This window comes from Erpetoichthys calabaricus, chromosome 2, assembly GCF_900747795.2.
Source record: "Erpetoichthys calabaricus chromosome 2, fErpCal1.3, whole genome shotgun sequence".
NCBI lineage: Eukaryota > Metazoa > Chordata > Cladistia > Polypteriformes > Polypteridae > Erpetoichthys > Erpetoichthys calabaricus.
Window position 1 is genome coordinate 139,025,026 of NC_041395.2, and position 26,935 is coordinate 139,051,960.

Here is a 26,935-nt window from a genome sequence, read left to right on the forward strand (position 1 = left end):
ATCTTCCAAGTTGGCTTTTTCCACTCATCCATGTGCAAAACTCCACTGACACAAAAATGGTTCCAGGTTTTATCTGCAGTTACTGTATTATCCACTTGATGCTGTTAGGGCTATTTTTCTACCATTATCACTTGGATTTTATCGCACAGCTTTAAGTCACTCATCTACTTAACCCACTTAGTCTAATTCATGCCTAAAGGATGACAAAGCATGCCCAGCCGGGTCAGATACAAGGAAAGAACAGACCCTGGTAGGAATGCCAGTGAATTGCAGGACACACTCACACACATCAAGCTAGTTTAGAGCCACTAATTATGTACCAGTTTGCACTGTGGGAGAAATGTGGAGCAAAGTCACAACTGATAATTGATGGTATCTGTTCATTGCCTAGCGAGAAGGGCCCAGGTCATCATCTCCTCTAGAACCATGAGGATCCACCAATACCCTGAGACCAATGTTGCTGTCATGGTCAGGTTATCCATAGATGATCTAGTGGGTGGTTGACATAAGCCAGACTTAGAGGAAGGACCTCTGCATGCAACCTCTGGAACTTTACAAGCATGTTCATGGTGAGTGCAAAGAGGATCACTGAAATGGCGCAACCACTGATAATCTGTTTTCTCAAGTCTGTGCTGGTCCAGTCTTATTGATCCACAGGAGACTCTCAAGCTAAAGTTGTTGTAATAGTCTAGCAAGTGATCTCAAAACTTCCTTGGAGTGTAGTATTGATTGAAAACCTTTGCGACAGGCTTGTGGAGTATGGACTTGTAGGCATTGGTGAGGTCCAGCCACAGTACAACCAGGCCACCACTGTTCTCCCTGGCTTTCCTGCTCAGATGAGCCACTAAGCCAGTATGTTCCAGGCATCCTGGCACCTTCGGGACTCCATCTTTCTGAACACTAGTACAATATTGAGATTATCATTTTTAAGTAGGTACTCAGTCAGGCGCCTGGCAACTATACTAAAGAAAATCTTCCCTTCTACACTGAGAAGTGAGATAATTCTAAACTGGCTGATGTTCATTTGCTCTTCCTCCATCAAAATTCACTCCGCCTCCACGCACCTCCATTGATCTGCAACCTTGCCTTTCTTCCAGGTCACTCTCATAATCTTCCACAGTATCCTCAAGAGTCTTGGACATGGCTTATAGACCTTGTATGGCATGCTGCTGTGGCCTGGGATTGATCTTGCTCTGGCTTTTCACACTACCTCTTAGATGATCTCCTTGAGAGCAGGCTCCCTCTCAACAAAATCCTTGCTTGGTGGAAGTGGGCTTATCAAGGATCTGTACTTGCCTAAAAAGGACATCAGAAAACTTAAAGTTCTGTCTTTGTGGCGGAACTTGGTAAGATATGACCTATCTTGCTCGCTAATACAGAAAAAGCATCACAGCCAGCCACCTTAGTTCAACTATATATACAATACTGGCAGTGTATATAGTGTATTTAGAAAGCATTCAAACCCCTTCACTTTCTAAATGTTTTATTTTGATTTGATTTGATTTGATATATTGTTGTTAATCCCTGAGGGGACATTGAGGGGAATTGGCATATAGTAATCCATTGTACAACAGTTTTTTCAGATTGTGTTGGAAGATTTGATTTTAAATGGATAAATTTACTATTTTTGCCCATGAATATACACTCAATAACCCTTAATGACAAAGTGAAAACTTGTTTTTAGAAAGGTTTGGAAATGTATTAACTCTCATTCTTATGAGTAAGTATTCAGATGTCAAAGTTCAATATTTTGCAGAAGCCCCTTTGGTAGCAATTACAGCTTTGAGTTGTCTTGGATAAGTCTCTACAAGATCCGTACAACTGGATTTGGGCAGTTTTGTCCACCTCTTCCTGGCAGTTCATCTCAAGCTTGATTAGACTGGGTGGGAAGCATCTGTAAACTGCCATCTTTAGGCTTCTCCACTAATGTTCTATGAGGTTTAAATCTGGGCTTTGGTTTAGCCACTCAGAGACTTGTCCTAGAGTCACTCCAGCATTGTCTCATCTGTATGATTTGGGTCATTGTTATGCTTTAAGGTGAGCCATTGCCTCGGTCAGAGCTTGCATTCACTCTGGAGCAGTTTTTTTTTTTGTTGTTGTTGTTTAAGGACCTCTTGTCCTTGCATTTGTCTGCATTCATCCTTTTCTGACCAGTCTCCCTGTCCCTGCCCAGGAGAAGCACCCCCATAAAATGATGCTGCCACCACCATGCTCCACCGTAGGGATAGTAATAAGCAAGTGATAGCAGTGCCTGGTATTCACTAAACATAGTACTGGGGGTTCTGCCCAAGAAATTCAGCTTTTGTCTCACCAGATCAGAGAATATTTTCCTTGTGCTTTCAGAGTCCTTTAAATGCTGTTTGGCCAACTCAAAGCAGAAGTTAGCCATTCTACTATGAATACCTGATTGATAAGAATGGTGCTGTAATGGTTGTCATTTCTGAGACATTCTACAATTGCAGCAGAGGATTTCTGAAACTCTGTTTGAGTGAACATTGGGTTCTTCATCACCTCTGTCACCAAGGCCCCTCTGGCCTGGTTATGTGGATGGCCAAGTCTAGGAAGAGTCCTGATGGTTCTAAACTTTTTCCATTTCACAACTATTGAGACCACTGTACTCCTGGGGACACTCAAAGCCTTAGACATGGTTATATACCCTTGCCCTGATCTAAGCCTCACCACAGTTTTATTACAGAGGTCTACAGAGAGTTCCTTGGAGTTCATGGCTTGGTTTTAGTCCTGAAATGCAATGTGAATTGCAAGACCTTATATATATACACATGTGTGTTCCTTTCTAAACTGCGTCCAGTCAATTCAGTTTGCCACAGGTGAACTCCAATCAAATTCTGGACACATCTCAAGGAGAATTAAGGCAAACAGAAAGCTTCTGTGAACAATTTGAGTGCCACAGCAAAGATTCTGAATACTTTTATACAGTAAATGAGAGTTCAGTGTTTGATATTGAATAAATTTGCAAATCTTTCTGAAAACATGTTGGGTTATTGAGTGTAGATTGATGTCCAAAAATAGAAAATGTATCTGTTTAAAATTAAATATACAACACAAAGTTTGCAGAAAGTGAAGGGGTTCAAATAGTTCTTGAATCTATTGTATACTTGTATACTGTATATAATGGACATAAGTTGAAGTGTTGGGGTCCATGATGGAATTGCTGTTTAATGAATTATTCGATACAAGTTAGATATAAATATATAATAAAGATATTTGTCAGACCAAGTATCTGTAATAGTTAATGCCTCAAAAATCTAGGAGACTGGATTCAAATTGTGGCATATTTATTGTCTGTATGGAGTTTGAACCTTTACCTTGTTTCTGTGAGAGTTGTCTTCCTGGTTCTCTGGCTTTCCTCCCACAGGCTTTTATGTTTGGCCAATTAGTGACTTCATGTTGACTCAGTATGAGTAAAAATGAGATTGACCTGGTGCCTCATTCAGGGTTGAGTCCTGCCTTATACCAAATGCTGGTGTGATAGATTATGTTCAGAAGAAGCAGAGTTGAAAATGGGTGGATGAAACAACATGCCACACTGATTTATGTTATACATGCCCAAAGTCTCGAGCTGTCAAGGGTCATGAGTCTCCAAGAGACAAAAAAAAAAAATCCCTTGTGCTCGCACCATTTGTTACAGACGCTCTTTTTAATTTAGCCTCAGTGAGCAGTTTCTCAATTGCTTTAGCTGTGGGGTCCAATAAGACTTTTGTGTGAAAGAAAAAAGAAAGTAAGTCACTATAATCTACATTTCATATTTAAAAGAGAAGGGGCATAATCAGCATAAACTACACTTTGCCGTCCTATTTAAATACATTGATTATGGATCACAAAGGGCTAACTTGCATTTACAGCTAGGACAATAAAATGCTAATTTCAAAAAGCAGTACTAAAGGAACATAACAAAAAAAAGACTGAAGCAAACTGAAAGAGGGTACATTAAGGAGCTCCATCCACCCATAGAGTACTATCAGGAAAATAAAAATAGTAAAAGGTTCAACTACAATCAAAGGAACTGCAAATTATCAGGAAGAAATGGAGAGAGGGATGAACAAAGCAAGATAACCCATTCATCTTTTTACTTTCTGACTGCTATCAGTCCAAATCACAGATGCATGTGAGCTGGAGTCCATTGTGCCAACACTAAGTGCAGAGCAGGAACTAATGCCATGGGATATGTCACATTTGCTCACAACAGTCACTGAGCTTGTCACTGGACCATGTCAATTTACATGACTGAAAACAGTAGTGCTTGCCCCTTTTTGTGATACCTTAGCCTGACAAGGCCAGTGCTATGAAGAATTTAAAAGTTAATAGGTACGGCAAGTTCAGCTGCAATCTCTGCCCTTTTTTCAGTTTGTTCATTCTATTTTAGTACATAAAATACGAGACATCAGAAAGATAAGCCTCACTTCTATTTGCAAGGTTTAAAACTTGTGTGTTCCTTATTCCTCATCGCTATATTCTGGGTGAGCATTCATTGGTTCCAAGCTCTCATACACACAGAGCCTGCAACTTACAACTAAAGACAAAATCAAACCTGTTAGATTTTATAGGAGCAAGTCACAGGCTAGTTGGAGTGAGCTGCTATGTATGTCACAGTTTACAATCAGCTTCATGGAAACATGCTGCTAACTGCCTTCAACTTGCTAAGATTATGTATGACTGAAAATCGCTGGAAAAGTTGCATAATGTGATATGGGCTTAACCCATCATGGAGTGCCAGTACACGACAGGACACACATTCATGCGCATGCCCCAATCTCGCTCATTCACACTGGGACAAATTAAATTCACCCAGCAATGTGTCATTTCAGGTATAAATTATGGAATAATGGAAGCTTTGAGTTGTACTCACTGTTTATGACTTCAGAGAGTGGCGACAGGTTACATATTGATTAGCCCATGCAAGCAAGAATTTCACTGTACTCTGTACAAATGACAATAATGACCTTATAAAGCTATACATGCTACACATTATACTTACACGTGCTCAACAATCCAAAGTGGTGGCACTACTGGAGGAGCTGGTAAAAAAGCAGCTCTGAGATCAATGTTTGCAGACACAGCACTTTGGTGGGATCTCTTAGCTGCTTCAACACTTTGCCCACCCCTCTCGGCCTCAGAGGCAACTCATATGCTCACTATCCACCAGCCCTGTGTAGCTCACTGGCGACCACACACCCAGACAGATAGACTCTAGCAGCTAGGAAACTGGAGTCCAAAGTGATCCAAGTGCTGCGTGTACAACTTCTCTTCAGACAGGTCTCGACCACCTGGGGAGCTTGTCCCTCTCAGATTCAGACCAGCACGCTTGGGCAGCTCTCACAGCGGGTTGACAATCACGGCCTTAACATAATTCCCTTATTATTTCCAAGATCAGAAAAATATTGGAAGTTCCAAGTCCAGCAGTTTACACTCTAGCGCAATATGCACTCAGAGACAGAGTAACAAAAGATCAATTAACAGAAATGTGTCCCCTTATGTCCTTCTTGATTAATTAAAATAATTAACATGACAATAGCCATAAAGTTGCACGCCTGTCCTTTTTTACAGCAGGACACTACTTTGAAAGCAGGAAACCGAGTAGGATTTCATCTCCGCATTCTGTGTACTGGATGTGGTGGTGGTCTGCTAAAGCATGCCCTGCAAAATGGTATGTAAGTCCATCGTACGCACTGCTTTTCATACGCACTGCTAATCAACCTTCTAGGTAATCTTTCTGTAGTTTTGTTAAAAGATTGAACTTTTTTATAGTCAACTAACCACCAACTAGGGCATCAGTCTGCAAGAGATTTCAGATCAGTGAACACACACCTTTTCATTTGCATTGAAATTAAACATACAAAGGTAATTTTGAGAGCAATATTTGGATAAGAGACATTAGCTATAAACGCCATGCATTTGACTGTCCATGGAGGGGGAGGGGTCCAGAGAGCTACATAGTTGCTCCTTCCTTGTCCATATGGAGGTGGGGGTGTAGGAGGTGAGGAATGCCGGGCATGCGTGTATTAGCATGCGGATAAGACTTTCTGCCCCTGTCTGGGAAGATGATTGGTGGAAAACTGTAATAAGTGGGAGGCTTCATTGAAACCCTGTTATCTGCTGATGAAGTAGAACAAGGCGGGCACCCACTGCTCAGAATGTTATTTAATTGTGCTAAAACCAAAAAGGCAAGTGTCAGCCAGTCACCAGCCACACTTGAAAAGCTTTTTTATATCTCCGCTATTTATCCAAGCAATTCAATCATTGGGTTTATTAAAACAACCTTGCAAGCGTTTCTTCTGAGATACCATGCTGGTTGACTATGTAGTCAAATGCATAGAAGCGAACTCAAAAACTGGAAAGAACACTGGCCTCCAACATTTTATTACATTTGCATCTTCAGGGAGAGTCCATCTTGACTGCCATTTCTTTATGATTGCTCATAATACATGTCATATAATAAATAGCTCCTGATCCAGTAGGTGGGGAGCCATAGCAACCAGGGCTCATGTTTGATGTCACGGCTGATTGCCATGGTAACTGTCCCAGATCTCTTGTCATAGCATGAGGTCAATGTTACTATGGAAACAGACCAGCTGAGTAATAATCTAAGCCTTGTTTTGCACTGGATGTATTAGCAAGGGAGGGGAGAGTACACAGCATTGTGGTACATTATACAAATAAATAAGATAATAGCTGCCACAGATTTCCTGAATTCTCTTGTGCTTCCTTCAAAAAGTGGACCACATGTGCTAAACAGATATATTTGGGAGTTGAGATGCAGATGTTCACAGAAAAAGAGCAGCAAAGCGGCAGCTTTTATCTCTCACTTCAAATCTGTGACAATGGAAGATGACAAGTGATGAACAGCATAAAAAGAAGCTATGCCAAGTGTGCATTTTGTAATTATGGATTCCCAGGCATGACATCACAATGATGAAGAAGCATAGCTGACTGTAAAAAAAATTGCCATATTTACTTTTAAAAAAAAATCCTCATCATTGGAAAGTAAAATTACATCCTCAAACACGATTGGTAGATTACTTCACATTCTTCCAGGACCGACCAGCTGTTGGCATGTTCTTCCTGAGTTGTCATCCAAAGGATGTGCTAGTTTTAACTTGACCGACGACGTTTAAATGTGTATGCGTGAATGTGTGGTTGTGTTACACTGCGTGTCCCCTCCCCAGTCCTGAGCTGGCTTCAAATGCTGCTCGGGATAAAAAAGGATAAAGACGATTCAGTAATTGGATGGATGCGCGTTATTTAACTATGACCACTCATTTCCGAGAACTGAAAAAACACACACGGTCGTATATGGGCAAGTATGTTAGATTTACATGACACATCACGAAAAAAGCTGTTAAACATTTATAACACGAACGCAACAAACGCATCTCCCGAAAATGCGCGTCGTGGTGCAGTCGCTGCCTTTCAACCGTTTCTTGTGGTGCGCGCCGAGAGGACGTGCACGCGCGGCGCAGACCACGCCCCCATCTGAATCAATGCAAGGCCTCCTTTAAAGCCCAGAGGCTCTTAAGCCGACGACGCCGATCATTCTTTCAAGTCGGGACATGTACCTTTTTTTTAACACGCCCTGCTTGGCAGTTTTAAGAAACCTTAATAAAACCGTCAGCCCCTAGTAAAATGCCTCTCGTCTGCCTTGCAGCCCATTCCTCGATGAAGATTCGCCACGCTGCTGTGGCGTGCATCCCACGGACGCAGTGACCTATTTTGTTTTTTGGTAGGCGGTTCCGATTGCATAGAAGCAGCTGCACAAAGAAGCGGCGGAATCGGTTATGAAGTTCGCTTTTTGAATCCACGTGAGCATAAAATGCCTTTTAGTACCCTACAAAAAATAGCGCAGGCAACAGTCACTGAATAAAACATTGCTAAGCAGCCAAATTATGACTCACAGCAAAAATGGCCTGAATGCTCAGCTGTGGCAGGAAAAAATGAGGGGATGGGGGGAAAATGTAATCATTTTGCTCAGCCTAGTGTGAAATAATTCCCGGCATTCACTTTCCATTAAGCTCAAGCATCCACCTATTTATGGAATTGCACACATCGACTCGGGGGAGCAGACTAGCTCTGGACGGGATGCCAATCACTCGAAGAACTCACGCTGGCGGGTTCGGGAAGGAAAATAGGAGGACGTGGTGAAGAACCGATGGGGATTCGGGAAGCTGGTGCTGGCAGCTGCCGAGTCGGCAATCGGTCTGCGAGTGGCCATCGGCGCACCGTCGCGCCTCTCTAAAATCAAGCAGACTGACTCAGTCCACTTAATTGATCCCTGTGTTATATTCTAGATGGATTATTTAAAGACACACTGCGCACTAAATATTTTATAAGTTAATGCACATTTGGTGACAGAAGAACAGTCTGATCCGTTAATGCGTTTCGTATTTTCTCCTAACAGAAAGCAGACCGATAAACGAAGTCATGACCTGCCAAGAGAGACAGTCTGCTAAATGAGTTCAGACAGCTATTAACAGATCAGTGTTTCATTATTTTATTTTATTTTTTTAAAATTTGTTTGCACAGCGCATTACAGAATTCCATTTTAGGCCATTAGAAACGATTAAACCCATTAAGCGGAGGGCTTCACTTTCTAGATTTGGCTTGGTGTTTGCTGCCATCTAGCGTCAAGTGTGAATTGTGGGGCTCATTGGAGAACGAGACCTTTATAGCTTTCAGTCAAGATGAAGCTGTTTCAGTCCATCCATCCCATTTCTGATCGCTGCGCAGGAACCAACCTCTGACAGGACGTTATTCCATCACAGGGCTTAGTAGGATTAATGACAGTTTTGATATACAGGGTGAGTCAAAATTATGTTAACATTTGAATGGTGGAAACAATTTATTCACAAAACACTTCATACGTACAAGATGATTTACAGGAATGACTCAACCAGTTCGCCATCGTGTTCAACACATGTACCATATGTGGCACATATATTGTCCAAAAAAATTGTATAACATATATACATTGCAGTACCATTAGTGTTAACATAATGTTGACTCACCCTGTATATATATACCATGATGCCAGGGCTACATGGTGGACAGACGTGCTACTAGGAATTTCACTGTGCTCTGCACACATGATCTACTGCTATATATTGTACATACATCCACTCTGACTCTTACATGTCCACTCTATTTTCACCATTTAACCTAAACTGCATTATTATGCAATTTTTAAGTTTTTTTTGACCAACATCGCAGGTCACTCCCATCAAAACCTTTAGGTATTCTTTAAAAAATTAGAGGGTGCTGAATCCAATCTGGCAACAGTATTGCTCTGTTACATCCAGTATTTGAGAGATTGTTTAAAATGAAAAAAACAAGTTTAGAAAAAACAAACATTTTTAAATTAATTATTTAGACTTGAAGAAATATATAGATTTAGTTTTGAATATAATTATTACTTAAAAAAAAGTAGTCACGTGCTATTTTTTTTCCTCCCATAATCATCTGAATGTGGTTTTGATGGAATGACCAACAGATGTCCATTAACACAGATTCATTCTATTTTCCACAACAATGTCTGTGGAACATCTCCCCATGTTCATGAAAGACAGCCTCAGGTTCTCAAGGAAAAAAAAAATCCAAAGAATAGTAGGAAAGAGATTTTTAAAGACATGTTGTACTGAAGTGCTAGGAATAAAGAGAGAAGTTCCTCAATTAGTTCTTTGTAGTTTTCTACCTTAAGGTTCCAAAGAAAATTGTGGCCCATGCATTTTTTTTTCCAATAAAGAAAGGGTGTGTATGTTTTACTGTTTGATTACCTATTACCTGGTCCAGACAATGGATTGGACAACCTGACCTTGCATATTTCTGTAAAAAGCCAAAGAGCACACTTCACACTGCACATGAGGCGCCAGGCCCCCTGGGTCGCTGTGCGTATTCGAGTAATCCTTAATGCATGGAGTGGTCCTGTGCAATGGGATGTTTCTTTCTGTGTGATGTATCTGCACAACTTCATGGCCTGTGTGAAGGTCCTAAGGGGTAAGCTATCCACATAAAAGTATTGCCTCCACTGTTGAGAAAAGCCAAGCAAAATGACACCTTTTATTGGCTAACTAAAAAGATTACAATATGCAAGCTTTCGGGGTAACTCAGGACCCTTCGTCAGGCAAGATGTAATCAAGGGCCTGAGTTGCCTCGAAAGCTTGCATATTGTAATCTTTTTAGTTAGCCAATAAAAGGTGTCATTTTGCTTGGCTTTTCTCTACATTCATAATGGCTAACACGGTACAACACCCTAGTGCCTCCACTGTTGAAAGCCACCACTCTCCAGACAAGTTCTGCTATAGTGGTGGCACAGGTTTCAGTGGATTCTGATGTTCACTAAGAAACCTGTAGCCATCCACAGCAGGCTTAGCAGTAAGTTTAGGAGATGCTTCATTAAATACAGCATTGCTCTGCTACCCAGATGACAAGCAGATTTATGGAGTGTTGTCACCTGCTCAATAGTTCAATGATGATGTTAATGGACAGAACACTATATGATCAAAACTCTGTGGACACCTCACAGTTTCTCTCACCTATATGAGCTTGTTGGACTTCCCATTCCAAAACCATCTGCATTAATATGGAGTTGTTAAGTTTGCAGCTGTAACAGCCTTCACTCTCCTGGGAAGGTTTCCCCACATTATTTTTGAGTGTTTCTGTTGGAAGTTGTGCCCATTCAGCCAAAAGAGAACTTGTGAGGTCAGGTATTAATGGTGAATGAGAAAACCTCACTCACAGTCGACATTCCAATTCATCCCAAAGGTGTTCAGTAGGGTTGAGGTCAGGGCTCTGTGTAGGACACTTGAGTTCCTCCACACCAAATGCATTGAACCATGTCTTTATGGACCTGGCCTTTCCTTCAAGTGCTTTACGGTCAGATAGTTGTCAGTAATATTGGGCACAAAGTAAAGATGATGAAATATTTTCTAGTCTAAAATCACTTGTCATTCATGTTACACAAATTCACATATTTTATTATCAATTATAATCCCTGAATCACAATAATACAAAGACTTGAAGACCAATTCAGGTGGAGACCTTTCCAATACACCCAAATACTGTATACTGTTTATTTTTCACTTCTAAGAGAAATAAATAATGATGAGTGAACTCCCCAGTGCTCACTTTGCCACACGGAAGTGTTCGCTAATATGCACTGAAGTCAACGGGAAAGGACTAACAGAACTAGATTATAATCATTTTTAAAGTGTCCCTGAGGGCCAAGGAAACGTCTGCCAACTATACTGGACCGATTATTGGGGCCAAAAAGGTGAACTGTGCTGTGCAGATGCACAATCATATATTTCATCAAAACAAAGCGGAAATACTGAAATCGTAGTCAAAAGTCAGAAAAAATATGTGGGTCCTTTAAAGGCAGAAAATTCATAGTGGCATGTCATGACTGAAGCCGCTGGCTTGTTGTATTTTTTGACATTGCACTGAAAGTTCTCCAAACTGTCTGTGCTGATGCTTTGCACTTTTCTTCTATCAAAAAGATAGAAACATCTTGTAAATAGCAATAAATCACCTGTTGTTATTATTTCAGAGAGTCTCCTGAGTTGGGGGAGGCTACAGGCTCCTTCAAGGATTGTCTTTTATCTCCATGTGGCTAATTATACATTCATAGGACACGCGCCTCCTTCTCTTGTACTGACGTGGAACGCAAACATCGACCTTCACATTTGGTAACAAACAGTGATAACTCGTTATTTATTCTGTATATGTTTCCATCCATTTTCCAACCCGCTGAATCCGAACACAGGGTCATGGGGGTCTGCTGGAGCCAATCCCAGCCAACACAGGGCACAAGGCAGGAACCAATCCTGGGCAGGGTGCCAACCCACCACAGGACTCTGTATATGTTTCATTAAAGTAAATTTTTGAGAACCTGCATTATTTACTTATCTGTTGTACTACTAACCAAGTCCCACAGAGTCTGTAATCTATACTAATAAAAGGCAAAGCCCTCACTCACTCACTCACTCACTCACTCACTCACTCACTCACTCACTCACTCACTCACTCACTCACTCACTCACTCACTCATCACTAATTCTCCAACTTCCCGTGTAGGTGGAAGGCTGAAATTTGGCAGGCTCATTCCTTACAGCTTACTTACAAAAGTTAGGCAAGTTTCATTTCAAAATTCTACGCGTAATGGTCATAACTGGAACCTCATTTTTTGTCCATATACTGTAATAGAGTGCAGCTCGATGGCCGTGGGAGGCGGAGTTGCGTATCGCGTCATCACGCCTCCCACGTGATCACGTGAACTGACTGTGAATGCAGTACGTAGAAAACAAGGAAGAGCCCCAAAGAGCGCTGAAGAAAACATTCATTACACAATTGAGAAGGCAGCGAAACAATAAGAAACGAGGGAGTGACGCATACAAGCATATTCATAAGTGCAGCTACTGCGGAAACAAAGCACGGTGTAAACCCTAAGTTTAAATTAAGTTTATAGAAACGCTCCCGCTGCCGTTTGCAATACCATATTCGCTACATACAAGTTTAATGAGAAGACATGAGGTATAAACGAGACTTTGGATCACTTTGTAACGGAGTTAAAATTGCTGTAGCGAGAAACTTTGAAGTGCCGGGTCTTAGCTAACATTAAATAAAGCTGTGGACATCGCAACATCACACAACAGAGTGGCTCACGTGAACTGACTGAACGCAGCACGAGTGATCATTTCGATGAATCAAACCTGTTCAAAAAACACATTACACAATTGATAATGTAGGAAAAGAATATGAAGCAACTGACGCATACAGACAAATTCATAAGTGCAGGTACTTCGGAAACAAAGCACCGTGTAAACCTAAAGTTTAAATTAAGTTCATAGACCTACAAAAGGTTGCCATTGATTTGAGGCAAGATTGCTTTTCTCCTGTACAACTATATGTTGCATTCTCAACAGTAAGCTTGCACGGCTTGGTCATATTACAACCGGAGTGCTGAACTGACAACATGGTATACAAAGAGAACTATAACAATCGTAATAAAAGAACAATAAAACAGCGGAGAACCCGTGGATTAAATAAAAAGGCTGCTTCCTTGGCGAAGCAAGGAAAAAGGATGGCGCAGAAAAATCCACAAGTTAATAGACACGCTGTCGCTAAATACTCACAGGCAAATCCACAAGTTCATAGAGATGCTGCCGCTAAATACTCGCTGGCAAATCCACAAGTTAATAGAGGCGCTGCCGCTAAATACTCGCAGGCAAATCCACAAGTTCATAGAGATGCTGTCGCTAAATACTCGCAGGCAAATCCATAAGTTAATAGAGACGCTGCCGCTAAATATTCGCACGCAGATCTACAAGTTAATAGAGCTTCTGTTTCTAGATACGATCCCAATAATAAAAAGCGGCTCAAACAAAAACAACAGGTTTGGCTCAAAAAAGCCGATTATGGATTTGCGTACAGCCACCGAAACTTTGTAACGGCACGAGACTTCAGGTCACGTGTCTGCAAAAGAACCTAATTGAGGTCACTATTTTTACTGGCAGTGGCTCAGGGGAGAGAGTTTTTATTCCTCGCATCCCCATTATACCCTCTGATCTCCCATTTCAATTCAAACGCCTCCAATTTCCAGTAAGGCTCTGCTTCGCAATGACAATTAAGTCTCAGGGACAAACCCTACAAAAGGTTGGCATTGATTTGAGGCAAGATTGCTTTTCACATGGCCAACTGTATGTTGCATGCTCAAGAGTAAGCTCAGCGCACAGCTTGGTCATATTACAACCGGAGGGCCGAACTGACAACGTGGTATACAAACAGATCCTTAACAAATAATTATTTGTATATTTTCCCTCAGTTTAAAAATGTTTACTTTTCTTCTTAATAACAATTTTAAGGCAGTACTTCGCCGCTACGAAGCGCGGGTATTTTGCTAATGCACTATATAACCCTTTGGGGCAGTCCCATTCAATGTTCGCTGTTACAACTCCAGGGAATGTCGTGCTTCTCCTAAACCGGCAGAATTTTCAGTAAATAATTCGACAAACAAGGGCAAATGCAAACACAGCAAATTCGCTGTGAATAATGCTTTGGCAAAATTTGCTGATCAACATTAGAAATAAACACCATTTAAACTTTTTTCAAAAATCTCCATTTCAATAAATGCAAACAAACACAGCTAAGTCCTTATTTTAAGATCTGTGTCATTTTAGGTGGATTTAAAAAATTAAAAGCCCATCCAAGTAAATCATTTCTGTAGAAAACCTGAAACAGGCATGGTGGCACTTAGCAGATGCCCAGCACACTCTGTAGCCACGTGGGTCACTTTGTACAGGCTTTCCCTTGAATGGGTATAGTTATTGTAAAAATGTTTGTTCTAAATTCATGGAGAATTTGGCATCAACATACAGTCGTATGAAAAAGTATGGGAACCCCTCTCAGACTGCATAATCATTTCCTCTACTTTCATCAAAAAAGATAACAGTGGTATGTCTTTCATTTCCTAGGAACACCTGAGTACTGGGGTGTTTTCTGAACAAAGATTTTTAGTGACGCAGTATTTACTTGTATGAAATTAAATCAAATATGAAAAACTGACTGTGCAAAAATTTGGGCCCCCTTGTAATTTTGCTGATTTGAATGCATGTAACTGCTCAATACTGATTACTTGAAACATCAAATTGGTTGGATTAGCTCGATAAGCCTTGAACTTCATAGACAGGTGTTTCCAATCATGAGAAAAGGTATTTAAGGTGGTCAATTGCAACTTGTGCTTCCCTTTGACTCTCCTCTGAAGAGTGACAGCATGGGATCCTCAAAGCAACTCTCAAAAGATCTAAAAACAAAGATTGTTCAGTATTATGGTTTAGGGGAAGGCTACAAAAAGCTATCTCAGAGGTTTAAACTGTCAGTTTCAACTGTAAGGAATGTAATCAGGAAATGGAAGGCCACAGGCACAGTTGCTGTTAAACCCAGCAGGTCTGGCAGGCCAAGAAAAATACAGGTGTGGCACATACACAGGATTGTGAGAATGGTTACAGACAACCCACAGATCACCTCCAAAGACCTGCAAGAACATCTTGCTGCAGATGGTGTATCTGTACATCATTCTACAATTCAGCACAATTTGCACAAAGAACATCTGTATGGCAGGGTGATGAGAACAAAGCCCTTTTTGCACTCACGCCACAAATAGAGTCACTTGTTGTATGCAAATGCTCATTTAGACAAACCAGATTCATTTTGGAACAAAGTGCTTTGGACTGATGAGACAAAAATTGAGTTATTTGGTCATAACAAAAAGCACTTTGCATGGCGGAAGAAGAACACCGCATTCTAAGAAAAACACCTGCTACCTACTGTCAAATTTGGTGGAGGTTCCATCATGCTGTGGGGCTGTGTGGTTAGTTCAGGGACTGGAGCCCTTGTTAAAGTTGAGGGTCGGATGAATTCAACCCAATATCAACAAATTCTTCAGGATAATGTTCAAGCATCAGTCACAAAGTTGAAGTTACGCAGGGGTTGGATATTTCAACAAGACAATGACCCAAAACACAGTTCGAAATCTAAAAGGCATTCATGCAGAGGGAGAAGTACAATGTTCTGGAATGACTGTCACAGTCCCCTGACTTGAATATCATCGAAAATCTATGGGATGATTTGAAGCAGGCTGTCCATGCTTGGCAGCCATCAAATTTAACTGAACTGGAGAGATTTTGTATGGAAGAATGGTCAAAAATACCTCCATCCAGAATCCAGACACTCATCAAAGGCTATAGGAGGCGTCTAGAGGCTGTTATATTTGCAGAAGGAGGCTCAACTAAGTATTGATGTAATATCTCTGTTGGGGTGCCCAAATTTATGCACCCGTCTAATTTTGTTATGATGCATATTGCATATTTTCTGTTAAATCCAATAAACTTAATGTCACTGCTGAAATACTACTGTTTCCATAAGGCATGTCATATATTAAAAGGAAGTTGCTACTTTGAAAGCTCAGCCAATGATAAACAAAAATCCAAAGAATTAAGAGAATTTTCATATGACTGTGGGTGGCATGTAGAATTCTTTTATTACCGATTCTTAAAAGCAAATCACATTCTTTGATACTTTCTTGAAATGTCCAGGATGATGAGGCACAGAACCTCTTGGGCTTAAAATGAAGGTGCTTTATTGTCAGTTTAACAGTTCTGCCATAACTGCACATTTCTTTCATTATCTGCAAATTAATGACTTTGGTATTCTAATATTCTTCAGTTTCCTAAACAACCATTTTAACTGCTACAGTACTTCTTCCCACACAGTTCTTCAGCAAAGCACTACACATGTACATCACACCAAGGGCTATAATCCATCTTACCCTTATACTCACTAAAGCAAGAGACCACAGAACGGAACACAACTCTTTTATTGTTCTTCCATTTGTACTGTAAATTTAAAACCTTTTTAAAATAGACACTTAAGATCAGTCTCTCCAGTATAAGCCCTGGACAAGATCCTGCCTGTAAGCTGTCCCCAAGCACGTATTTAGGCTTTCTCAAACTATATTTTTACTACGTTAATAGACCCTCATCTACTATGAGATTATCGGATGGCACCCCCATCCATAAAGATTGTCCTAATATACAAGTCTTGTCAAACTGCCAGGTTCCTAAATGACTTTACCAAACTGTAAGAATCCTGTATCACCATCTTCTTCACAATGACCATAAGAAGTGGTTTACTATTTAAAAATGAAAGAAAATGAAGTATACTCAACAGTAATCTGTTCACTGTTCACAAGACTTAACGTTTTTGGAATGCAATTTACATTTAACTCCCAAAACAACCTTTTCCTTCTGTTTATATTTCTTCTTAATTGCATTATTCTGTGTGGCCAATGTAGAGACAAAGCATTAAATATAGAAGAGGAAGAAACCCATAGTAAGAATGCAATGTTGTTGCACTGTAGTACTTTCTTACATTAAAAGAAAATCAATACATTGAATGAAAAATGCATATTATGGTTTGAATAAAAACATTTTCTCACCAAGATATCAAAAGAGAAAAGTAACAATTGAAGGGAAAGAACAGAGAATGACAGCTTACTAAATCTGGGCTTTTTCCTTCCATGCATTACTTGAAACGCTTACTCAAAAGTAACCTAAAAATAACTATATAGAAATATTTTGCCGATATTACAGCTGCACAACACCACCAAAGAAAGAGGCATGTCAGGTAACTCCAAATTCATATATCTTGAGTGTTATTTTTGGAGGTTAATCACATAAAATTTCTGTACTAAAGGGTTACATCTTACAGGCCGTCTCTAAAAAGGGCTATCACCAGGCCTCATTTGACCCGCCAGTGTTCTCTTACTTTAATTCTGGGGTATCCTGCTTTCACAGACTTTTGAGACCACCTCCTCCTGTATTATTTGTTATTAAAATCCCAACATACCTTTGAGTAAAATATACCATAACTGAAACAATGGAACAAAAATGTTCCCACAGGAGAGGTACTGTAGCACAAACTGCTGAAAAACCTGATTCTGGCCACAAGAGCAAGGGGTCCAAACACACAGCGCATCAAAGCTTGCTGCGTAAGGGGCTGTATAGCTTCAGACTGGTTAGAGTGTTCACGCTAAACGCCATCTACCTCAGAAAGCACCTACAGTGGGCACATGAATGTCAGAACTGGACCATGCAGCAATTTAAGACAGGGACCTGGTCTGATGACAAACATTTTCTTTCAGATCATGTGGACAGCCAGGTGCATGTGCATCCTTTACATTTCCAAAGTTGTTTTGTTTTTGCCATTCCAGTGTCACTTTGGCCTTATGCTTAGTGTCACTGTCATGTTGAAATACTGAACTTCTCCCAAGCAGTTAGTGAACAGCAGACTTGAACAAGTTCTCCTGCAATATTGTGCGTTATTTGTGTCCATCCATTGTCCCTTCAACTCCCAGTCCAAGCACATGAAAAGCATTGAAATAGCATGATGCTGCCACGTTTTATGTCATTTGAAGTCTGGCCAAAATGTTCTATTTTGGTCTCATCTGACCATAAAACCTTCTCCCATATCTTAACTGCATCTTTCTCATGCTTTATAGCAAATGTCATATGTGCTGTTATGTGGAACTTAAGGAATGGCTTCTTTCTTGCTATCCTCCTGTAGAGGCTTGTTTTATGGAGAGCTCTTGAAATTGTGGACCCATGCACCTTCACTCCACTTTCAGCCAAAGAGCATTGCAGACTTCTGAGAGTGACAGATGGATTTTTGTAGCTTACTCTTGCTAGTCCACGTCTTAGTTTTGAGGGATGGCCTGCTATGATCAACCTTCAACTTTCTGATGGATCAAACAGTGCTCAAAGGGACATTCAAAATCTTCAATATTTTTTGTAGCCATTTCCTGCCTTGTGCATTTCAATGACTTTGTTTCTCACATATGTTTCTTTACTTTCATTTTTGAAGTGATTGTCCAACAAAGGCTATGACCCTTACAAAGGGGGCTTTTTATATCCAGAAAGAACCTGGCAAGCAATACCTAACTATGTTAAACTTAGGTCAAATGACTGCCATCTTTGTGTTGTTTGTGTAAACATGGAGCTTCCAAGGCAGAGAGGTTTGAATACTTAATGCAAACACTAAATTTGGAATTTTGCTCCTTCAGTTACAAATCTGCGGAAAATGGCTTATTTTGGACTTTTGAAATGTATTGCTACAACATATGAGTTCACATTAAAATGCTGAATGAATACATATGTGTAGAAATCTTGCCATGCAGAAAATGATGATTTTGAAGGGGATTCAATACTTTTGCACACCACAGTGTATGTGTGTGTATATATTATTACACACACATATTTACATATTATATATATATATGACAGCAAAAAACAGATATTTTTTTTACAAGGCCTTGGCAGTGCTTGTGTGGAATTGGACTTGCATGAGCAATTGCGGGGGTGTGTGAAATGTGATCATTTTTAAAAGTATACAAAAACATGTTCTAAAAAATAAAATGCTACATGCTGGAAATAAAGAAAAAGAACAAAAAAGTAAGACAAAACACCTCTAGGAAATATACTTATTCAAAATGATTTATTTTGTTGGCCTAATGAATTTTAATTGCATTAGGATATAATGGAATAATTCTGCAGATCTGTCAAATACTTATGACAAATACACTAAATATCTTTTCATATTAATGCACATACTAAACAATTTTATCTCCTTTTCTGCTTTAATTAAAACAGCACATGTTGATGTAGGAAGATTAATATTATGTCATTATCAAGAATATAAATTAAGACAAATTTACTTCATTGCAAAGTCATTTAGTCTATAGGCTAATACATATTTTTTTCTAGGTCAATTAGAACCTAGTTATAAAGATTTTCAAAACTTGACCAGATACATTTACTTTTCAATGTGATTATAGAGGAGGATAAACATTATTTTACTGGATTGGAAATCAAGCCAATAATACAAAAAAACAATAAATAGGCAATGTGACCAAGGGATGACACTCCTCTTCCCTTCGTTTCTAAACTTGCACAGGACTCTACTGTTGTCTCAAACCAGCATATGGAATGGTAAGTGCTTTACTTCTTCCCTGTACCACTGACCAGTGATAAACTGAAAAAAAGAAAAAAAAGAAATTAAAAAAAACACAAGCATTACAGAAGATTAACTTTAAAGAAGTCGGAATTATAATCTTTATTCTATTCATACGTATATCAGTTTATGCCAACTCACAGTCAGAGACACAGCTTAACCCAACAGCCACTTGGCTCTAGAGAACAACCCTAGGCATGACAGCACTCCAGTACAAGGCCCAGACTAACTCAGCCACATTATCAATAATTATATTTACACTGTTATATATTTTTTAGTCCAATAACACAACTTACATTTTTAATAATTAAAACAGTCTGTCTCCTATTTTTACAGGGTGTAATATTGGGTTGTCAATTCTTATGTAAAATCGCTATATTTGTAAACCTGTATAACACTAAGCCTGTCAGTGTGAAGGGAGTTGTACAAAAGCAAATTGAACTTACTTTTTCACATGAATAAACTAAAAAGTTGTTTTAATTTAAAATAAAAAACTACAATATTTCATGAAATGTAATGTGTTTGTGGACCAATCTTTATTTATAAAACAGTGAACAGATGATCAACTGATGCAGCGAACCACCCTATTTTTCATTTTAAAATGCTCACAAAATAAATTGACATGTATAAAACAAAACACAAATATTTCAGCTTTTAAAATATGAAGAGGTTGGAAGAGACCTGGATGGTATGTTGATACTTCGCAATGGAGCTGCAAAATGCCTATAGGGATTACTTAAAGGGATTTACTGACATTTTGTTTGATATTTTTCAAGTAAAATTGATTTCTTCACTAGTCTAGCAGAGCCAGATAGTATTCTCAATCGAGAATACACTTCTGGGGACCAACTGTTAAAAAGTCTCTAGTGAATAGTTGCAAAATCCTTTGCTACAAAGGTTATACCCATAGGACTCTTCCTAAAAACACCCTTCCTCAATTTCTCCAGGCAGTGCATTTTAAATTGCCGTTGCAAAAGATGAACAAATCAGTAGACGCTGATAGAAAATAAAGAGCTAAAATTGTGGTTATCCACTCAGGACCTCAGTAGCACAAGGTATCTGAAGGTTAATTAATTTGCACATTGTAATGAGCGCTGTAACAATGGAGACAGAAACACACACACACAGGCAATCACAGCTACTGGGCTCCACGTCTTTGAGAAGTGCCTCTACTACGATATCTTTCTCATTTTAACTACTGCATCACTATATGACATAACAGCAGCAAATAAAGAGTTTAGAGAAGAATTGTGTTAGGATATGGAATGTGTTTAGTTATTTGTTTGGACGTGCATCAGAAGGTGGGCACTGCGGAGCCTTGCCTATGCAGATTTGTTGATTCGGGTGTTTTGAGTACTGAAATCTACATCTTCTGTTGCTCTTCATTATCAGTTTTCTTAACAGCAGTCCTTTTGACAGAGAGTGACACACTGTTTACTTCAAAGGCATATTTTGCAGTTAATATTTTCACGAAAATAGCTACCAATTCTGTCAAGCTTACATCGACTCCTACACTATCGTCGTAATGCTGAACAATAGCGAGCACGTACGGCAGCTGCAACAATACATCGTTCATGTTTTCCATTCATCTATTGATGCCACCTAATGCCAATATGTAAAATCTGATGCTACAGAAAGTTTTTCTCTCCACATGCAACACACATGTATATATCTAATAAGAGTTTTTTTAGGAGACTTTTCCGCTGTAGACTGTTCATCGTAAACAGACGCCTGCTCTCTGTTAGACCAGGTTAATGAGAGCATCTCTGATCTTTACAGTTCAAAATCACCACCCCTACTTAGAGCCCCACCTTCGTGAGGCACCAGATTAGTTTAGAAACTTGACACTCAGTGACCTATCAAATTTTTCCTACCCAGTTTAAAGCAAAACTCACTCATGGTTGTTTCCAAACATATACATTACATATCTGACTTCAGTGAGACTAGTTCTTTACAAACGTGGTATTGTATAGGGATTGCCATGCAAAATCATGTTCTACAGTAAGGTGTTTTTAATGAATTAAAACAAACAAAAAAAAAACCTAGCCATCCCTTGTGTTCTATTATGGAACCTTATAAGGCAAGAGGCACTTCCAGAAAGCAACTTCCTAAAAATTTACTGAATATGTCCTCTTTGAAGTGACAAAAGTTTTGATAGAAGAAATCAAGCCTTCAGAGCTTCCAACGCATATTTGTCAAAAAAAAAAAAAATGGGGGCACCTGGAAATAATCATTTTATTGTACATTTTTCTCAAAGATAGGAATTCTTGCATAAATCAATACAATACCAAGTACATGGTATCAACAGTTTACTGACATTTTGTCTTCTGAGAAGAAAACCCCACCCCAGAGGCGAAAGGTTGTTGTGGAAAAAGACACGCGCTAAGGGAGTCTACACAACTGGTATTCTTTTAATATGGCTGATTCTCATAGTGTTTATGTTTTTTTGTTCAAAAATGACACATATAAGCTATTTTATGAGTCTGTAATCTCAAGACTTGGATAAATGCTCAACAACTTTCTTGACTGGGGTGGGGGGGGGGGGGGGGGGGGGGGGGGGGAACAAAAAAAAAAAAAACAGTATTTGGTAAGTTTTTTGGCTTTTGTTTTCTGAGCCCCATAAGGTTTCTTTATAAAACATCAGGGCTAGATATGTATTTTTTCTTAATTTATAGAAAATACTGAACACAATTTCACATGGCAAATGCTTAAATATCATGTTTGTGAAGAAATAACGGACTTGAAAAATAAGCAACTTATCCTTTAGGCGCTATGGAGCAATAAAATAACAATGGTACAGGAACTTTTGGGCTGACTATTGGAGGTTATCTTTCCTCTTTCAGATTTTCCTGTTTTGACAGGGCTACCATTAAAATACAGAACAAAAAAAAAAACAACCTCAATAAACCAAAAAGCAATTAGAACAAGCATATCTGGTGCATGTTTCTGAAATATACTGAATTTCATTGTCTGTAAGGGGCTATTTTTCAAAATACATCTATAAATATTACATTCACATTAATACATCTACAGTATATTGAAATGACCAAAGAATATGACTTTCAAGAATTCCTTTCTTATTCTGTTCCATCAGCCACTTGTCACATCTCTTATTGCAAGTGTTGCACTAACTGTATCAACAAAAACTACAATATTTTCACATTTATTAAGGAATGGCTGATCCCAAACCACTTCATCATTGAGCAATGTGTTGTGGTTGTAGAATTAATTCGGTCAAAAAAAATGCTTTATCTGATTAGTCAGAGACTAAAAACAAAAACAAATAATAAAAAAATGTAAAAATTAAAGCAAAATGTTATTATAGGCCTTACTGTGGAATTCAACATAGCTTTTCAACTCATAAGTGTTGTTGTTTATACTTATTAAAAGATCCTATATACAGAATCTGACATTGACACTGAAATGGCCTGCACATTTAAACATGCTAACAAAAAACAATGTCATATGCAAAAGGTTAGGACAGGTACAACATCTGTCCTTTCTACTACTGCCAGAACACTGGTGGAGTCTGACACTTCCTCTGTTTCTTTAATGCAGAATTACGCCGTTGTGCTTTTATCTCTTAAATTTACTACTGAATTTCACTTTTCAATGTCTTCCTGTTTAAAGCATCACATATATGCTCAGAATGCTGCTCCCACAGGAATAATGTGAACAAAATTTAACAGGCAAACCACAGATGAACTTTTCAAATGATATGCTAACTCCTTGTGAATGCACATTCAGCTTTGTGTCGGTTCACAAAGCTGCTTCAAAGCATGCATTCTTCTTAAAAACTCGCTCTTTTTGAGTTTAAATCCATTACACCTGTAACTGAATTGGATAATTTGAAACTTTTGTATCAGATTCTGATTGTACTATACTACCATATTATACTTATTCACTCAGGTACCAATTAGTTCATCTTTAAATATTACATATTAAACAAATTTTCAACTTAGATATTCTGAACTGTATTCAGTTTGTGGCAGGAAAAGTGTGCAACTCTAGTTTACTTACTGAAAGTGAGTCAGTGAACACTAAACAACATTTGGTGCATACAAAAGACAGATTTTAAACTTCACACGCATTGTTTTATCATGGTGTGGATGGGATGAGACATGGGTTAGGGGTTACACTGAAGGAACAGTATGTCAAGAGTGTTTTGGAGGTGAAAAGAGTGTCAGACAGAGTGATGATTATGAAGCTGGAAATTGAAGGTGTAATGATGAATGTTGTTAATGCATATGCCACGCAGATTGGGTGTGCAATTAATGAGAAAGAAAATTTCTGCAGTGAGTCGGATAAAGTGATGTACAGTGTACTCAAGGGACAGAGAGTGGTGATTGGAGTGGATTTCAATGGGCATGTTGGTGAAGGGAACAGAAAGGATGAGGAGGTGATGGGTAGGTATGGTGTCAAGGAGAGGAATGAAGAAGGTCAGATGATAGTAGATTTTGCGAAAAGGATAGACATGGCTGTAATGAATGCATATTTTAAGAAGAGAGAGGAGCATAGGGTGACACACACGAGTGAAGGAAGATGCACACATGTAGATTATATCCTATGCAGGAGGGTCAATCTGAAGGAGACTGAAGACTGCAAAGTGGTGGCAGGGGAAGTATAGTTAGGCAGCATAGGATGGTGGTCTGTAGGATGATGTTGGAGATCAAGAGGAGTAGAATGAGAGCAGAGCAAAGGATCAAATGGTGGAAGCTGAATAAGGAACACTGCAAGGTTGAGTTCAGGGAGGAGCTAAGACAGTGGATGGCAGTGAAGAATTACCAGACAGCTAGGCAACTACAGCAGACGTAGCAAGGGTGACAGCAAGAAGGGTGCTTGGCATGACATCTGGACAAAAGAAGGAGAAAAAGGAAACCTGGTGGCAGAATAGGGAAGTACAGGAGAGTATACAGAGGAAGAGATTGGTGAAGAAGTGGGATAATCAGAGACATGCAGAAAGTAGACAGGAGTTCAAGGAGATAAAGCTTAAGGTGAAGAGAGAGGTGGTGAAGGATAAAGAAAAGGAGTATGATGAGTTGTATGAGAGGTTGAACACTAAGGAGGGAGAAGAGGACCTGTATTGATTGGCTAGACATAGGGACCGAGCTGTGAAAGATGTGCAGCAGGTTAGAGTGATAAAGGATAAAGATGGAAACGTTCTCACTAGCGAAGAAGGGGGTGTTGAGCAAATGGAAAGAGTACTTTGAGAGGCTGATGAAAGAAGAGACAGACAGAGAGAGAGAGAAGTTTGGATGATGTGGCGATGGTGAATTAGGAAGTGCAACGGATTAGCAAGGAGGAAGTAAGGACAGCTATGAAGAGGATGAAGAATGGAAAGGCCGTTGGTCCAGATGACATACCTGTGGAAGCATGGAGGTGTTTAGGAGAGATGGCAGTGGAGTTATTAACCAGATTGTTTAATGGAATCTTGGAAAGTGAGGGGATGCCTGAGAAATGGGAGAAGAAGTGTACTGGTATCGATTTTTAAGAATAAGGTGATGTGCAGAGCTGTAGCAGCTACAGGGGGATAAAATTGATGAGCCACAGCATGAAGTTATGGGAAAGAATAGTGGAGAATAGGTTGAGAGGGGAGGTGAAGATTAGCGAGCAGCAGTATGGTTTCATGCCAGGAAAGAGCACCACAGATGCAATGTTTGCTCTGAGGGTATTGATGGAGAAGGCCAGAAGGTTTTGCATTGTGTCTTTGTGGACCTGGAGAAAGCATATGACAGGGTGCCTTGAGTGGAGTTGTGGTATTAAGTCAGGAGTGGCAGAGAAGTATGTAAGAGTGGATATGTAAGAGGGAAGTGTAATAGTGGTAAAGACTGTGGTAGGAGTGTTCAGATGCATTCAAAGTGGAGGTGGGATTACATCAGGGATTGGCTCAGAGTCCGTTCTTATTTGCAATGGTAATCGACAGATTGATAGATGAGATTAGACAGGAGTCCCCGTAGACTAGGATGTTTGATGATGAAATTGTGATCTGTAGCGAAAGTAGGGAGCAGGTTGAGGAGACCTTGGAGAGGTGCAGATATGCTCTAGAGAGGAGAGGAATGAAGGTGAGTAGGAACAAGACAGTTCTGTGTGTAAATGAGAGGCAGGTCAGTGAAATGGTGAGGATGTAGGGACTAGAGTTGGCGAAGGTGGATGAGTTTAAATACTTGGGATCAACAATACAGAGTTATGGGGATTGTAAAAAAGAGTGCAGGCAGGATGGAAAGGGTTGAGAACTGTGTCAGGAGTAATTTGTGACAGACAGGTATCAGCAAGAGTGAAAGGGAAGGTCTACAGGACGGTAGTGACACCAGCTATGTTATATGGGTTGGAGACAGAGGCACTGAGTAAAAAACAGGAGACAGACCTGGGGTTTGCAGAATTAAAGATGCTAAGATTTGCACTGGGTGTGACGAGGATGGGTAGGATTAGGAATGAGTACATTAGAGGGTCAGCTCAGGTTGGACAGTTTGGAGACAAAGTCAGAGAAGCAAGATTGTGTTGGTTTGGAACATGCGCAGAGAAGAGATACTGGGTATATTGGGAATAAGATGTTAAGGATAGAACTGCCCGGCAAGAGGAAAAAGAGGAAGGCCTATAAGGTTTATGGATGTGGTGAGAGGATATGCAGGTGATGGGTGTAACAGAGCAAGATGCAGAGGACAGGAAGATATGGAAAAAGACTATCTGCTGTGGCAACCCCTAATGGGAGCAGCTGAAAGAAGAAGATGATTTTTAATATAATTCTATATCTCAGCTTGCCACATTAGTATTTATGTTTTTATCAATGCCAATATGGGAGACTTCAACTTAGGACTCAAATGGCTAGAAAAAACAATCAGAAACAGCAATTGACCAGGTTTAACCCAAGTTAGAATATACCACACCATAATCTTACACATCTGATCTCTGAGAACATAATGGCTTCCTTGTTGATTACCATAATAATGGTTAAGGGCATATAGAAAATGTACCATACCGTGAACCTTAAACTGACCCATTATTAAAGCAAGTTTAACTTATAAGTAAGCATTTGATTTTATATAAGGCATTTATCCAGGTTAAGCCATAATTATACAAAAACAGTGTGACCAGCATTGCTTGAACAGAGCACAGACTGAAAAATCTTAATTATTCTGAAATATTTTGTGGTATTTTCAGGTATTTCAAGCAAGAAAATTCAATCAACCATCTTTCTAAAAATAATTGGGACTCACTTGTTAAATGAATCATCCTGTAGATTCAGAACCAGGCTATCTGCATTCAGGTAAACTTTATTCTGGGATGATGAAATCTGCAGAAAACACAAAGCATCACTTTTCCGAAATATTTCTACTATTCTCCTCAAGAAAGCATTAATCTTATT

General features: G+C 39.5%; 1 protein-coding gene across 2 annotated transcripts in view; it reads right to left on the reverse strand.

Annotated features, from left to right (window-relative positions):
- Positions 1–19,037: 19,037 nt before the first annotated feature.
- phb2b (prohibitin 2b) overlaps positions 19,038–26,935 on the reverse strand; it is a 46,257-nt gene continuing 38,359 nt past the window's right edge. For both annotated transcript variants that reach the window (XM_028794573.2, XM_028794574.2), the window contains exons 9-10: positions 26,787–26,863; positions 19,038–19,593 (exon numbers count right to left, since the gene is read on the reverse strand). In XM_028794573.2, the coding sequence (XP_028650406.1) occupies positions 19,560–19,593; positions 26,787–26,863 (111 nt within the window). In that variant the 3' untranslated portion in view covers positions 19,038–19,559. The remainder of the gene's footprint in view (positions 19,594–26,786; positions 26,864–26,935) is intronic.